The sequence below is a fragment of the Protopterus annectens genome, chromosome 6.part0 (genome assembly GCF_019279795.1).
Source record: "Protopterus annectens isolate FY-2018-M chromosome 6.part0, PAN1.0, whole genome shotgun sequence".
In the NCBI taxonomy this organism is placed as follows: Eukaryota; Metazoa; Chordata; order Ceratodontiformes; family Protopteridae; genus Protopterus; species Protopterus annectens.
Window position 1 is genome coordinate 647,609,436 of NC_056737.1, and position 14,746 is coordinate 647,624,181.

The 14,746-nt window shown below is 40.5% G+C and overlaps 1 protein-coding gene across 1 annotated transcript in view; it reads right to left on the bottom strand.

Moving 5' to 3' along the window:
• ERO1A (endoplasmic reticulum oxidoreductase 1 alpha) overlaps positions 1–14,746 on the bottom strand; it is a gene marked incomplete at its 5' end in the record, with an annotated part of 649,578 nt that overhangs the window by 469,888 nt on the left and 164,944 nt on the right. Inside the window, 1 exon segment of the mRNA XM_044074334.1 lies at positions 6,617–6,700. Coding sequence (XP_043930269.1) covers positions 6,617–6,700 — 84 coding nt within the window.

The window sequence follows — 14,746 nt, forward strand, 5'->3', positions numbered from 1 at the left end:
TAAGTTTGTTACTAGAGCAAAGAGTTCTGTTATTGGTGTGGAGATGAAGTAGGCTTTGCAATGCAGGGGGGTTTTCTGGTTGATATAAAATTTTATGGGCCAGAGAGAGTTGGATGTAATGCAGGAGTTGAGGAAGTTCCAGCCAGTTGAGCAGCTTCAAGGAGGAACAGCGTTGAGATGTACATGGGGAGTCAGAGGCAAATCTAGCTATTTTGTTACAGCAGGAGTCAAGCTTAGCTAGGTCTGCTTTTCTAAGGTTGGTGAGAATAGATGAGGCATAGAGGAGGGTAGAAATAAGGTGAGTATGAGATATAGCAGCTTTTTTATTTGCTGAGTAAGGAATTGTCTATTTCTGTAGAGGGTACCTAGTTTTTTGTGAACTTTCTTGATGGCCTGTGAAATATGAATATCACATCTTAGACTGTTATCAATCTTAATGCCCAGGAGTTTTGTGTGCTCTGTGCGAGAGATAGTAGTTTTGTTACTGGACATAATATTAAAGGTAGAAGTTGATGAGGTGGACTTGGTGAGTTTTAAAGAGTAGTAGTTTGGTTTTATCAGGGTTTAGGATGAGTTGGATATTGGATAGCCATGTTTCTATAGAGAGAAAATATTTTGGAGTTAATGTGTGAAGTTCCTGTAGTGAGGAAGTTGCACAAATTAACAGACTCACCAGCGTACTGGATGACAGATGCTTTGGGACTGGAGGAATTAAGCTTATTGGTAAAGAGGGTGAACAGCAGAGGGCCTAAATTAGAACCCTGGGGAGCACCAAGATTAACTGGGAGAAGGGGGAAGAGTTCTTGTTTCCACAAGACTGCTTGCTGACGGCCAGCTAAATAGCTCTGGAACCAGGCTATGTTGGGAGGAGAGAGTCTTAATTCAGACAGTTCTTTGACAAGAATGTCATGTCTAACTATATCGAAGGCCTTTGAGAGGTCAAGAAAAGTGGCAGAAACAAATTTACCAGCATTTCTATGAGAGTTTACTGTACTGGAGAAGGACAATAAGGCAGTGGTGGTGCTATGGAAGTGTCGGAAGCCATGCTGGGTGTTTGATAAGAGCCTGTGTTTATGTGCAAGTAGTGAATCATTTGGAAGTGTATGCACTTTAAAGATTTTTGCTAGCGGGGATAGAATTGCTATAGGTCCAGTAGTTTGTAAGCTCTGTGGAGTTACCTCCATTATGTAGGGGGGTTATGTGAGATATTTTCCATATCTCTGGGATGGTGGCTTCTGAGAGGGATCTGTTAATTAGAATGGCTATAGGGTAGGCCACTGCATCGGCAGCAATTTTTAAGAATTCCCCTGCTAATTTGTCAGCAGCCAGAGTAGTGGGCTTAGTTTTTTGAGGTACTTTTTTATCATATCTATAGAGACCGACTGGAATTTAAAGGAGCTATTCCTTATGGGAGTAGTAATGGGTTCCAGAGGGTGTGTGTTGATTTTTCTGTTGGATTGCTAGGGTCAGTATTGTTTCAGTAAAGAATTTATTAAATTGAGTGGGAATGATGTCAGAGTTATTTACTAAGGTGGGAGAGGGGGTACCAGTTTTGCCTGGTAGTAGTAATTTGTTAATAGTTGCCCAAAAGTTTTGAGGGCTATTTTGGTGCTTGATTTGAAGACTGAAGTAGTAATTAAATTTTGTTAAGTTTTACTAGTTTCTTAGCTTTATTCCTATGAACATGCACTCTCAAGAAGAAGGCACTCTCAAGAAGAAAGCTCCTGATATTTCTGTTTTGCAGCTGGGGACTTAGTTTTCCAGTGATCCCATGCTTTATCTCTAGCTTTGAGGAGGGCTTTGGTTTCTTTGGTAAGCCAAGTAGTGGGATTAGATCTGGTTCTTATGGTTCTAGGAGGGGAGTGAAGATCCAATACATTTAAGAAGGTGTTATTAAAGTAACTGCCTCATTTAATTCCAGGTTTTTCAGGGGTGTCCAATTGTAATGTTTTAATTCTACTGTGAAACTGATGGGGTTAAAGCTCTTTTTCTTTCTAATAAAATGATAGACTGTACCTTTGGGATTATGGTCACGTTGTCATTGAAGGAAGGTAGGCAAATAGTCACTTAGACCATTGGGGAGGCAACCTGCAAGAGAGGGGTGGCTAGGTTTATTAGTTAGAATCCAGTCAAGGACCGATTCCCTGTAAGTTGTCTTGTCAATTCTTGTTGGAGTTTGGATGGCTTGGATAAAGCCATGGAAATTAATATGATTTGTTGGGGTGGAAGAGTTGCAGGATAGCCAATCTATATTAAAATCACCCAGAATTATGGTTTCATTTTGGAGAGATAAACAGGACCAATGAAACAGATTTTCTAGAGTGGGTATATTGTTGCTGGGAGGTATATAGCATCCAATTATGTTTATTAGTTTTTGGGAGTTGAGTTGCAGTTTGGTGAACAATATTTCTGCATTGTCAACAGATGGATATTGTATACTTAGTATTTGTACTGTGAGATGGTTCTTAAATAACATAGCAATGCCACCACCTTTTCTGTCCTTTCTATCCTTCCTTAGTACATTGTATCCTGGGGGAATAATTTCATTGTCGTTAATATGTGGCTTTAGCCAAGTCTCAGTTATAACCACTATGTCTGACAGGTATAGAGAAAGCCAGGCATGAAGGTCATGTGGGATATGCCTTGAAAAGGTTTACAGAAGTACTGTAACGGAGAGGTGACAGGGCACTACGTTAGTCCAGATGTACAGACAAATGTCTGCTGCCAAGTACTGACTGGGAATTACAAAAGCTCAACATCTCTCTCCTGTAAATCTTGTACTGCATTTTCAGGTAAATCATGCTGGGGACATGGCAGTACTGCACACAGCTTAATGTTGGTTGGTTATACAGTAGCTGAACCCCCCCACTGTCCCCAGACAGCCTACAGCATGGACTACAGTTTTCAAGAGTGTTTGGTCAAAACAGCCGTACAGGTCACAACTCACAGGAAAGTTTTTTGCCACCTCTGGGTGCACAGATCTAATGAGGGCACAATATACCATGGTACTCCTCGGTTGTTGGACAGCTCTCCAATAACAAAAGTCAGATCTCTACTAAGCAGTAGTCACCCCACAGGCACTGAACAAAAACAGAGTAGCAGTAACTCTTGCATATATGCCTACACTCAGCACGTTAAAATGCCCTCATGCAAAGGCACATTGTCACTGTGCATGCTGCTGTCATACACCAGACAATGAAGACAAAACATTTACACATACATGATGGGTGAAAGTGATGTCCTTGCCTGCCCCAGGCTGAGTCACTGTAAGCTGATGACTACAAACTTTCATGGTTTGAATCTTTGCAGAGATATTACATTGCTTATTACATTGCTTTTGTTTAGTGTGTGTGTGTGTGTGTGTGTGTGTGTGTGTGTGTGTGTGTGTGTGTGCGCATTTTTTCCTAGTTTGCCAAGCAATTAATGTAATGTTGTACAAGTTTTCTGTACAGGAACAGATGCACTAGAGTCCAGTATAAGCTGTAATGAATAATATGGGTGCTAAGCTTAATTGTGAGATATTTTGATGGTCTCTGTAATTTGCAGTCACATATAGGCAATTTGCTTAATATAGGTTTAAAGAAGACTGCCATATCTCAAAAAATTCACTTCTCTCCAAAACTCAGCAAACTTGGAATTAGTATATGTAAGCAGTAAAGGGTGTGCTGTCTACAGGAAGCTCTGTTTTTTGGCATATGTCATCACAGCCGGACACCTTTGTCCTGCACCATGTCTTCTGACAGCAGCTTTGGAAGCATGGTGGTCTCATTCTACACCCACACCTAAGGATATTCCACCCCGGTCTTAATCTAGTTTAGTTTACTCCAACAGTACTACAGTGAGTTTCAATTGCTGTGGTTTCCTTAAAAGGTTGATACTTAGAGATCACATTGATTGTCAGTTCCTCATGTATCAAACCTTATTCGTGAAGCTAGACAGCATGCAAGCTGATATACAGTCTGCTACTCACCGAATTAATACATCACAGTGATCACATATCCATTTTATCTGTTGCTCTGATGAGCAACATCCTGACATCTTTGTCCTACAACATGTTTTCTGGAAGATTTGTCGCATTCTACATTCAGAACTACAGGCATTCCATCTTTTGGACAGCCACTGCCATGACCTCTACTGTCATGCAGCATGTGAAATGACACCACTAGGATATATTTTATGCAGTATATACTGCAGTACCCCAACAAAGATATCTTGAAAGTAAAAATACATTTTGAGATGGCCAAACACATGCTGTGTCACAGGTTTGCTAGTGTGCACTGCTACACACACCCTCATTTGCTGGCTTCCACACTAGTACCATTTTTCTTTCATAAATCTGTAATGTAAAAATCAGCATTTACATACAGACCTTTGATATGTACACCAAACTAATTCCTGTCCCACAGACAGACAAAGAGAAATATTTTCACTTTTAATTGAAGGGAAGACTCAATGTAATGACTGTAATGCTTTAACTATTAACAAAACCAAAAACAAAACCATTAACAAAACCTAAACCAATACTCCTCGTCTGCCCTAGACGAAAAGGGAACAGGTATGTTGAAAAATGCCCAAGTTTATGCTTCCTTTTTCCTAGGAGATCCTATTGAGAAAGAAAAAAAAAAGCACCCTGAAGAGCAATCCAAGAATCAGGATCACCAGAGTTGCCCTGTAAAGGAACAGCATCCATTCCTTCATCTGATGCAGACAAGACTGGCTCTCCCTTGCCAAAACAGGACAGATGAATGGCCACAGAGGACATGCCCATCTTCCGGTCCTTAGTGGCTTCCTGAGTAGCAGCAACAAATGGATCATCTTCCAGTCCTTAGCGGCTTTCTGAGCAGCAAAAGGACTAAGAGAAACTGAGACAGGCCCAAGGAACCCAATACGGCCACAAAAGAATCACTTGCCAATGGCAGAGGTAAAGAGGTAGCCAGAGTAAAGACAGATGCTTCCCATACAGCCTTTCTTTTCTTGCAGACTGGGGAAAGAACCTCCAAGGAATGAGGAACCAGAATCCAGGTCCATCACTCTACCCAAAAATGTTACTGACAAGCAGCTAGCAGAGCCTTAAAATCATACTGTTCCCATGACCAAAGGTTAGGACTTGAAGAAATAATGAGGCAAAACTTAACTATCTTGACACTACTCTTAAGTCGAAGACAAAAGTCCTAATAGAAACTTATAATTCACAGAAAATATAACCTTTTTACACAGAAAATGGAATGTAATCCTCAAAGAGGCACATATCTGCCCGACAATGAAGCACTAGCGACCATCGATCTCTCAAAGCAGCAACACAGAGACAGCTTCAAAGTTTTAAGAGTCTGGCACCCTAACCACTGTCTTAATATGGCTCTCCTTCAGCCCTACAGCAGTTATAGCATGTGGAAGGTGCCCTATAGTTTTGGAAACTGGTTGGTTATTTAGTCCTGGCCAAAATACTTCCCATATACCTTAAGCTATTGCAACAGTGACCTAAAATTGAACATCATGGGTGATTGGGTGTAAACAATTCAGAATACACCTCCAGGATGGCTGCTGGGGATGTGTCTCATACTCATCATTGGTAGAAGTGTTAGCTTGATAGTTCACTAGTCAAAAAGGAGATTGAAACATGAAAAATATAATGCCGACTCATGGACATACTTTGAAGCAGGAGGTACTGATATCTAGTCTCCATGTCTCTTGCTTTCTCTCACTTCACAGTGGCCCATTATAAAATGGGATTCTTCTGCCATTCCTTGCATTAGCAATCCTTCACAACCACCACCAAAGAACGGGTACAGGTCTCTATCTTTTCTACCACTCCCTGCAAATGGCCAGGTTGTTGCCTGGTCGAAGTGCTGACTCTAAATACATAATGTTTTACATCCTACTCACTGTTCTGACTACAAATCTGAAAACCACAGTAATACTTTGAAAGTTCTAGCACTTCAGGAATTGAGTGCAGCAACTTTCTTACGATAATGTCTAGAACTGACATCAGAAATGTACGAGTGAAAGAAAATAACGTCGTAGTGTGGGGACTGAATGTGCCATGCTAACCGAGTTTGTGGCATCACACTGTGTGCTACTCATAAGCAGGCACACTCCTGATTGAGTAATGAGAATTCAGAACAGTACCAAGTTGAGTAGACAAGTAAGAGGAAATTCTAGCAATATCTTTTGCAGAATGCCTCAAAATATTTATTATAAGGATAGGAATGCATGGCTTTAGAATGTACTTGTTCTTTCATAAATAATTCTGTGTTATCTAGCTGTCAAGGCCAGAACAGTTTCCACTATGTAGCAGTGAAAGAAATGACTACAAAAAAAAAAAAAAAAAAAAAAACTTTGACTAGTAAAAACATTTATAGTAAGTCACAGGAGACCTCTATGAGTTACTCAAGCTAGGACATTTACTGGATGGAATACTCTCCTACTCTAGGACAAATGACTTTGAAATGACCACATAAAAGAAAAGTATTTTAAATGAGGGAGTTAGTTGTACAAATTATTTCTTTGAAGGAAATAAGGAGAATTCTGCATAAATAAAAACAGTTCCTCGCAATTTAACAGTACTATAAAAACTACAAAGAAACAAATGACAAATTTTCAAAGACTAAGAACTTACAGGTAGACATGGCTTCACAGCACAATCCCTGATTACACAATGGCTGTCATCTTTCCAAAAGGGACAAGGCTTCTTTAAATTTACCTAGAAGAAAAAAATTGAAAAATGGAAATACACTTTAGTCTCTGGCTTCTCTCAGCTAACTGTCCAAATACATTTCACACTTGGCGCATTTGCTATGGTGGTGATACAAAGTAACTGCAAAAACAAACATTTTAGAAAGCTGTGGACAGACACTTGATCGTTGCTTTTTTTGACCAAATTATTTTGATATTGTTATTGTATTACAGGAGAAGGGAGATAAAGCAGGGCACACCATTTTTGTACTTTATTTATTCCATTTGTCCTTCAAGGACAAACTACAATAAACATAATCTTCAAGTTGATGAAATTACACGGAGTGGTTAAGAAACCACTGGATAACACTTAATGAATTAAGCACTTTCGTCAGGCATTCGCCACTAGACTTCATCAGAATCAATTACAACATGTAAATTAACTAACTAAATATACATCCACTTGTGTCACTTGTTAAAAATCTGACCAAACATTGGCTAAAACCTTTTCACCAAATTTGACATAAAAATGTGCTTGTCAAGATAGTTTAAATTAGGCTTGTTAAATGTTACAGCAGAAATTCATGTACAGAAGTAGTTAATATGAAAATTAAGAAAATATTGCCCTCAAAAAACATGATTTTAGAAAAAAAATTGTTTTTAAAAAGACTTGGTTAAAACATTTACTGCACAATCACACCCCACTAATTAAACAACCATCAGTACCTACATAAATATAAAGAATATCACAAACCAACCCACCACATGTAAAACTAGAAAATATGAAACTCAGATTTTAGTTTCAAATAACTAGAAATGGACTATCATTCAAGCCAAACTTGTTAGTGGCATTACATCTCAATTGCCAGAGCAATTATTTAAATTCTAATTCCAGGTCGACTGGTCCATCCCCAATACCGTCGACCTGAATTTGCTCTAAACCTGAGAATTTAAATAAATGTTATGGTTTTTCCTTAATGTGTTTCGCAAGTACATTGTTGATATTCCCCTTTCTAATATCATATAGGTGCTGGCATATACTCTTATATAACACATTAATCGTCTTGCCAATATAAAATTTACCACAGCCTTGACATATTGCAATATATACTAAGCACTTACTCTGACAATTTAAATTCTTTTCAATTTGCACTTTACCATACCCCTTGATATTAATAACAGATGTCTCATATATAAAGGGGCATTATGCACAGTGACCACATTTACGCATCTGGCCCACCTTTTGATGCACACGATTACTTTCCAATAAATTCTTGATACATCTGTCCCTTTTGTACACCACACGTGGTTTAACACCAAGCCTAGATTTACAAGTCTCATCTGAAATAAAAAACATCCAATCGTTGTATAAAACTTGTTTGATGTCAAAAAATAAAGAATTAAATGTGAGAATCATAGCATCAATATAGGGGCTATTTATTATAGCCTGTTTATCAGACTTAGGAATACCCTCAACGTCCAAGACAGAAGCATTTCCTGAAGTACCTAAGAGGGGGTAAAATTGTCCATTGTTCCTTTTCATAACAACTTCATCCAAAATAGGATCAATAAATGAACCTGGGTATCCCCACCGAATAAGCATATTCCTTAATTCTCCCATCTCTTGCATCATCTTCAAGTTATTTACAACAGATTTAGGTAAAATAACTACAATCATTCAGTTTTTACCAAGAGTGCTGCTCGCATAGAATTAAATAAAACCGTATACAGAAACAAGCATGCATTTACCAGTTCTAAAAACGATCATTTAACATTTTGTTGAAACCTTTTGTTGCTGTTGTAAGGACGGCTACATAAAACTTGTAACAAAGGATTTTCAGTAAAAGATGGACTTGAAATGGCTATAAAAAGGAAATGTGTTTTGTACATCCTTTACTAAATGGGATAAAACTAGCTTACACCTATCTTACTATTCAGCAAAAGACACAAGTTTGTCAGTCATTGTCTCCATTTTTATAAGTGGAACTGGTACACACTTCTGATGTTTGGACTTGTGAAAAATGCAATTACAAACCCACATCTGACCAGTGGTACATAAAAATGTCATATTTTTTCTTTGGGGTTTTGCTCACTACACTCACTCATGTAATGCATCCATTTACTAAATATTCTCACCCCATTTACTAATTATTCTCACTTCATTTTAATGCAACAATGGAAATTATAATTTTCCTTACTTGCACTACTAGGTTAAAAAATTGTTTTTGAATTCTGAACTTTGGAAGGACTGAAATTTAGTGCTGGTGACCCAACACAACATCTAACATATAATCTTATACGAGCCTTGAGAAAGAAAACTCAGTAAAATATGCTTTTAGCTAGCCAAAAGAACTAAAGCTGCCATATTAGAATCACCACTATCCCAACTTCCGAGCAGACTCTTCTGCAAGCTGTTGATCCACTAAATGAAAACTTTCAGAGTAACACAGTTAGTGAAAAGGGAAACATAGGTCAAGACAACAAAGCTATAAAATAAGAGTGGCTTCTATAGTCTTTTCACGGAGCATCTTTAAAAAGGAGACCATATGTAAATAATGTTCTTTCACTATAAAGTTCAAAGCAAGTTGAATGCTGGATCTCATAAAATGCATTTCTAAGGGCTGGGTCAAAATTAATTTAAAACCTGCAGAAATAAACATTACAGCTGAATGACACCTCCAGGTGTTTCTGCAGTTAAATCCTACTGATGTCTCTAGACATTAAATATTCCTTGTTCATATTTGCATTAATAATTCTGGAACCATGTTACACAGAAGGTGCAACTGACAGTTGGCAAAACACCCATCCAAGTTATAGCTAGCTATAGACCCTGCTCCATGACTTAGGACACCCACTCCTCCAACCCAGGACCTACTTGACACAGTAAGGTACCCCTAACACCCCGATCCTTGGTGACTTCAACTACCCCACCATAGACTGGGTGAACTATTCCTGCACTAATGCACTCACCCAACGATTCCTTGACTTCATCAGTTCTAACGCATTAGACCACCTCGTCTCATCCCCTACAAGGGAAGACAACATTCTGGACTTGGCTCTCACCAACATTCCCTTGCACAAAGGTGGTGCCACTACTGACCCTGGTAACTATCACCCCATTAGCTTGACAAGTCTGATCTGTAAAGCCATGGAATGTATTATCGTGGATCTGATAAACTAGGACATAGACAATCGCCAACCATTTGACCCCACCCAGTTCAGATTCATCAAGGGTAGATCTTGCCTGATGAACCTGGTTAACTTCTTTGTGACTGGCACCAAGGCCCTGGACGAGGGAAAGTCAGTACATACACCTTACCTTGACTTGGCCAAAGCCTATGACACAATCCCCCACTTCAGCATCATCAAAAAGCTAACACAACTTGGCATAAATCCCGATCTCATCAGGTGGGTGGGCCAACTGGCACACCAATAGGACCCACAGGGTCAAAATAGGTGCCTCCACCTCCAACAGCAGACCTGTCACTAGTAGTGCTCCCCAGGAATCTGTCCTGGGAACCCTACTGTTTGGCATGTACTTCTCAGAGGTCCAGGCAAAGACAAAAGGCCTGTTGCTGACCAAGGTTGCAGACGACTGTAAATTGGGTGTTGTCACTGACTCCCCAAATGATGTTAGCATACTGCAAGAGGGTCTCGCAGCAACAAATGACTGGTGCCAAAGTCACGGCCTTAAGTTAAATGCAAAAAATGTATTATCATACCATTCAGCAAAAACATGGCCCCTACTGATTAACACCTCAGCGGTAACCCCCTAAGCACACAACCTGTAGTGAGAGACTTGGGAACACAGGTTGACAACAATTTCACATTTGACCATCATGTAGTGGCAGTGGTCAGAAAAGCCTTTTTACTTGGTTCATCTCATAAGTAAAGGGATTGCATCCAGAAAAAGGGAGGTTATTACCTCTCTGTACTCCTCCCACATTAGGCCAATAATCGAGTACAACTCCCCACTTGGTATGCACCTTTCCAAATACCTGCACCAACTAGAAAGGCCACAGAAATACCTCAGAGAGAGAATCCATGGCCTCCCAACACCTGTCCTATGTGGAAAGGCTCAAATCACCATCACTCTACTCAGTATCATACAAATTGCTCAGAAGGTGATCTGTGTCTCACCTATAAGGGAATATCTTGGACCCTGCCCTACTATAGATGCTCCATATCAGTGAGTTTAACTCCTCAGTCATTACCCGCTCAAAAGGCCTAAATCTAATATGTGATAACCTGCTGGAGAGACAGCCTGCTGGAGAGACAGGTTTGTCTCCCGGTTGCTGCCCCATCTCTGGAATAGACTTCCCATACACGTCAGAGTACCTCGCTGACCCTCTTTAACCACAGCCTTGATGAGTGGATGGGAAACCACAAATATGTCCCAGGGGTTCCACCTGTGTCCCTCACCGACAGGGACAACAGGTGCTGACTGAGGTTTCTTTTTTAGGGATAAACTCTTGGCTAGGCTTGTAAGGGCCCCAGGGCCATTAGCCTAGTAACCTCCTATGATCCTATTAAAATATTTCATCTTAAAGCTTACACAACAGCAAACATAACTGTAGTGATATTTGACCTCTGTCTTGTGCAGGTTAAGAAATGTTAATTGTCATACATATATTTATTTATACTGTCACAACTTTCATGTTTTTTCTAAATATCACAACAACCAAGCAGCACAGACAGAACTGCTTAGACTCGTATGAATGCTCTCAGCTGGATGATAAAAATGCTGCTGACAGTGCATGTGTAAACTTGAAACTAGGGGGATATTCAGTTGTTTACAAAATATTTCAAACTTAACAGCTACTGTGTTAACTGTGACTTACAAAACAATTTTTTTAAGACCTAGAACCTAAAGAATACTAGCACTATATAAATAGTTTGTGCTGAAGAATTTATTATACTTATTTAGTAACCCACATGATTCCAGGAGATAGAAACATATGTTTGAAATATGAAGACAAACTGATTCTATCAAAAAGCTAAGGCTCTGCCCATTGGAAGTTACAGTGCAAGCTTCCAGAGCCCCATGGGAGGGAAAGTACAGTTGTGTACACTTACCCTAAATGTAGATGTTCAAGTGTATTCACTGTTGCAGTCATTACATTTGGGTAATCCTGCTGGCAGGTTGCCCTCAGTCGGCCTGAATTCCAAAGTCTTGGATCCTGCGTCGGCCACGGTCGCCCCTTCCCTGACGTCAGGTCGTCAGGGGGTACAAAAGATGCAGCAGACACCATTTTCTTTAGTTTTTCTTGCCCCACGTCAGGTACCCCCTAAAAGGGTAGCCAAAATGTATGTATATATAAATACATGCACCAATATAAACTTTACCTTCATCTACATGCAAATACACCACATAGGTTGTATAAATCAAGGAAAGATAGGTTCCCATCAGAAGAAAAGGGGGATGGCGGGTGGGTAACCTGGACTGCAACAGTGAATACACTCTAACATCTACATTTATGGTAAGTGTACACAACTGTACTATGTTCTTCGTGTTTCACTGTTGCAGTCATTACATTTGGGTAGAGTCCCAAAGCTATGTATGGGAGGCTGGAGCTAAACAGCATTAGGAGCGGCTATGAGGCCCTGCAGAACTGCAGTGGCAAAGCCTGCCCTGGATTTAGAGTAGAGTGGTAGATGATGGTGCTTTGTAAAGGTGTGCACTGAACTCCAAGTAGCAGCCTCTAAAATGTCCTTGGTTGGTACTCCCCTGAGAAAGGCTGCTGAAGTGGCTGCAACTCTGGTTGAATGTGGCCTAATGCCCTTAGGCACTGGTTTGCCATGGAGTACATAGCAGAAACCAATGCAGTGGCCTATCCACTTTGAAATAGTCTGCGTTGAGATAGCCTTTCCTTGTGATCCTGCAGAATATGACACTAGTAATTGCTCTGTCTTTCTGAAAACTTTGGTTCTGTCCAAGTAGAATCTAAGCTGTCTGTGTATGTCGAAAGAATGCAGAATTCTCTCCCCCTTGTTCTGTGGATTTGGATAAAAGGTTGGCAGGTGAATAGTTTGGTTAAGAGCCACACTGGACACCACCTTAGGCATAAATGTTGGATTTGTCCTCAGAGAGACCCTGTCTGGATAAAAAATGATAAAAGGTTCTACAGCCATGAGTGCCTGTAGCTCTGAAACTCATCTTGCAGATGTTATTGCTAGGAGCACAGCTGTTTTCCATGATAAAAAAGATTATATCAGCAGTAGCAGCTGGCTCAAAAGGAGGCAGAGTGAGTTTTTCCAAGACATAGTTGAGGTCCCATGCAGACATTGGTGATCTCCTTGGAGGCCTTAAATGTTTGGCCCCTCTGAGGTACTGCTTTAATAAGGGATGAGAAAAGATTGGTGGCTCTGCACTTTAATGAGCCAAAATGGCAGAGGCATAAATTTTGATAGATGAAAAAGATAGACCTTTGTCCAGCATCTCAGTTAAGTACTGCAAAATCTGAGGAATATTTGGCACAGCTGTATCAGTTCCTTTTGCCTGGTTCCAAGCACAGAATCTCTTCCATTTTCAGGCATAAGATTTTCTAGTACTAGGCCTTCTGGCTTCCAAAATGACATCCATCACAGCTTTACTGAGAGGTGTGTTTTGTATGACTACATTATCCGCCATGCTGCCAGGTTTAAAGTCTTGAGTTGGCTGTGCAGGATCCGATTGTTTTGCTGGGACAGTAGATGGGGTATTTGAGGTAAAGTCCAAGCTGGGCATTGAGACAAGTTCCTTAGTATTGGATACCAGTACTGGCAGGGCCAGTCTGGGGCAATCAGTATCATCTTTGACTTCTCTTGTCTGACCTTTAGGAGTACCTTGGGTAGGAGAGGCAGAGGGAGAAAGGCATATACTGATAGGGCGTCCACTTTCCATGGTTGTCTGTGATAAATCCTTGTGCAGAATCTTTTTAGTTGGTAGTTGTGAGGGGAGGCAAATAGATCCATGTCCGGGCATCCCCATTTCCTTGTTATCATGCTGAAGACTTGTGGATCCAGCTGCCACTCGTGGGGATCTATGAGGTTTCTGCTTAGTTAGTCTGCCAGAGTATTTTTCCTTCCTGGCAGGAATTGTGCCTGCAAATGTACTTGGTAAGTCAATGCTGTGTCCCACAAAGTCATGGCTAGTCTGCAAAGGGGGTAAGAATGCGTGCCCCCCTGCTTGTTTATATACCACATGACCGTGGTGTTGTCTGTCTTTATCAGTAGTTGTCCTGGATGTAGTAGGTCCTTGAAGGCTGTCAGGGCATTTTGAACAGCTAGCATCTCTTTTTGATTGACATGTAGATACATTTGGTTGGAGGTCCATGTGCCTTGGCGGCATCTTCCTGCCATGTGGGCCCCCCACGCATAATCAGAAGCATATGTTGTTAGTGTCTGCCTGGCTGGGAGTAATGTGAATGGCTGCCCCTTGTTTTGGTGACAAGCCTTTGCCCACCATCAAAACTCCTGTTGCAGGCAGGGAATGAGAGTAATCATAGTTTCCAGGCTGTGGCAATGTTGAGTCCAAACAGTTTTTAGGTACCACTGAAGTTTCCTCATATGCAGTCTTGCATATGGAATTAGTAGGATGGATGCTATGAAGCACAAAGCCTGCAGAATTTTTCTTGCAGATAACTGGGCCTGTGTTGCCAACATTTTGAAATAGGCAGTCAGTTGCCATTGTTTGTCTGGCGTGAGATAAGCCATCTGGGCGGTTGTATTTAAGCTTACACCCAGGAATATTGTCTCTTGTGAGGGTACTAGTTTTGATTTCTTTTCATTGACTGTGTACCCTAGGCATGTTAGAAGTCTTTTCACAAATGCCAGATGCTGTAGAAGAATGTCCTTGTTCTCTGCTTGAATTAGACAGGCGTCCAAGTAAGGATATATTTGTATTCCTTTTTGTCTGCAGAATGCAATTACTTGTGTCAGGCACTTTGTAAAGACCCTGGGCGCAGAAGATAAGCCCAAGGACAATGCAGAGAATTGGTAATGCATTGAACCAGCCTTGAATCTGAGGTATCTTCTGCATATCTGTCTGATTGGGACATGCAGGTATGCCTCTTTTAGATCTAAAGTCACAAGC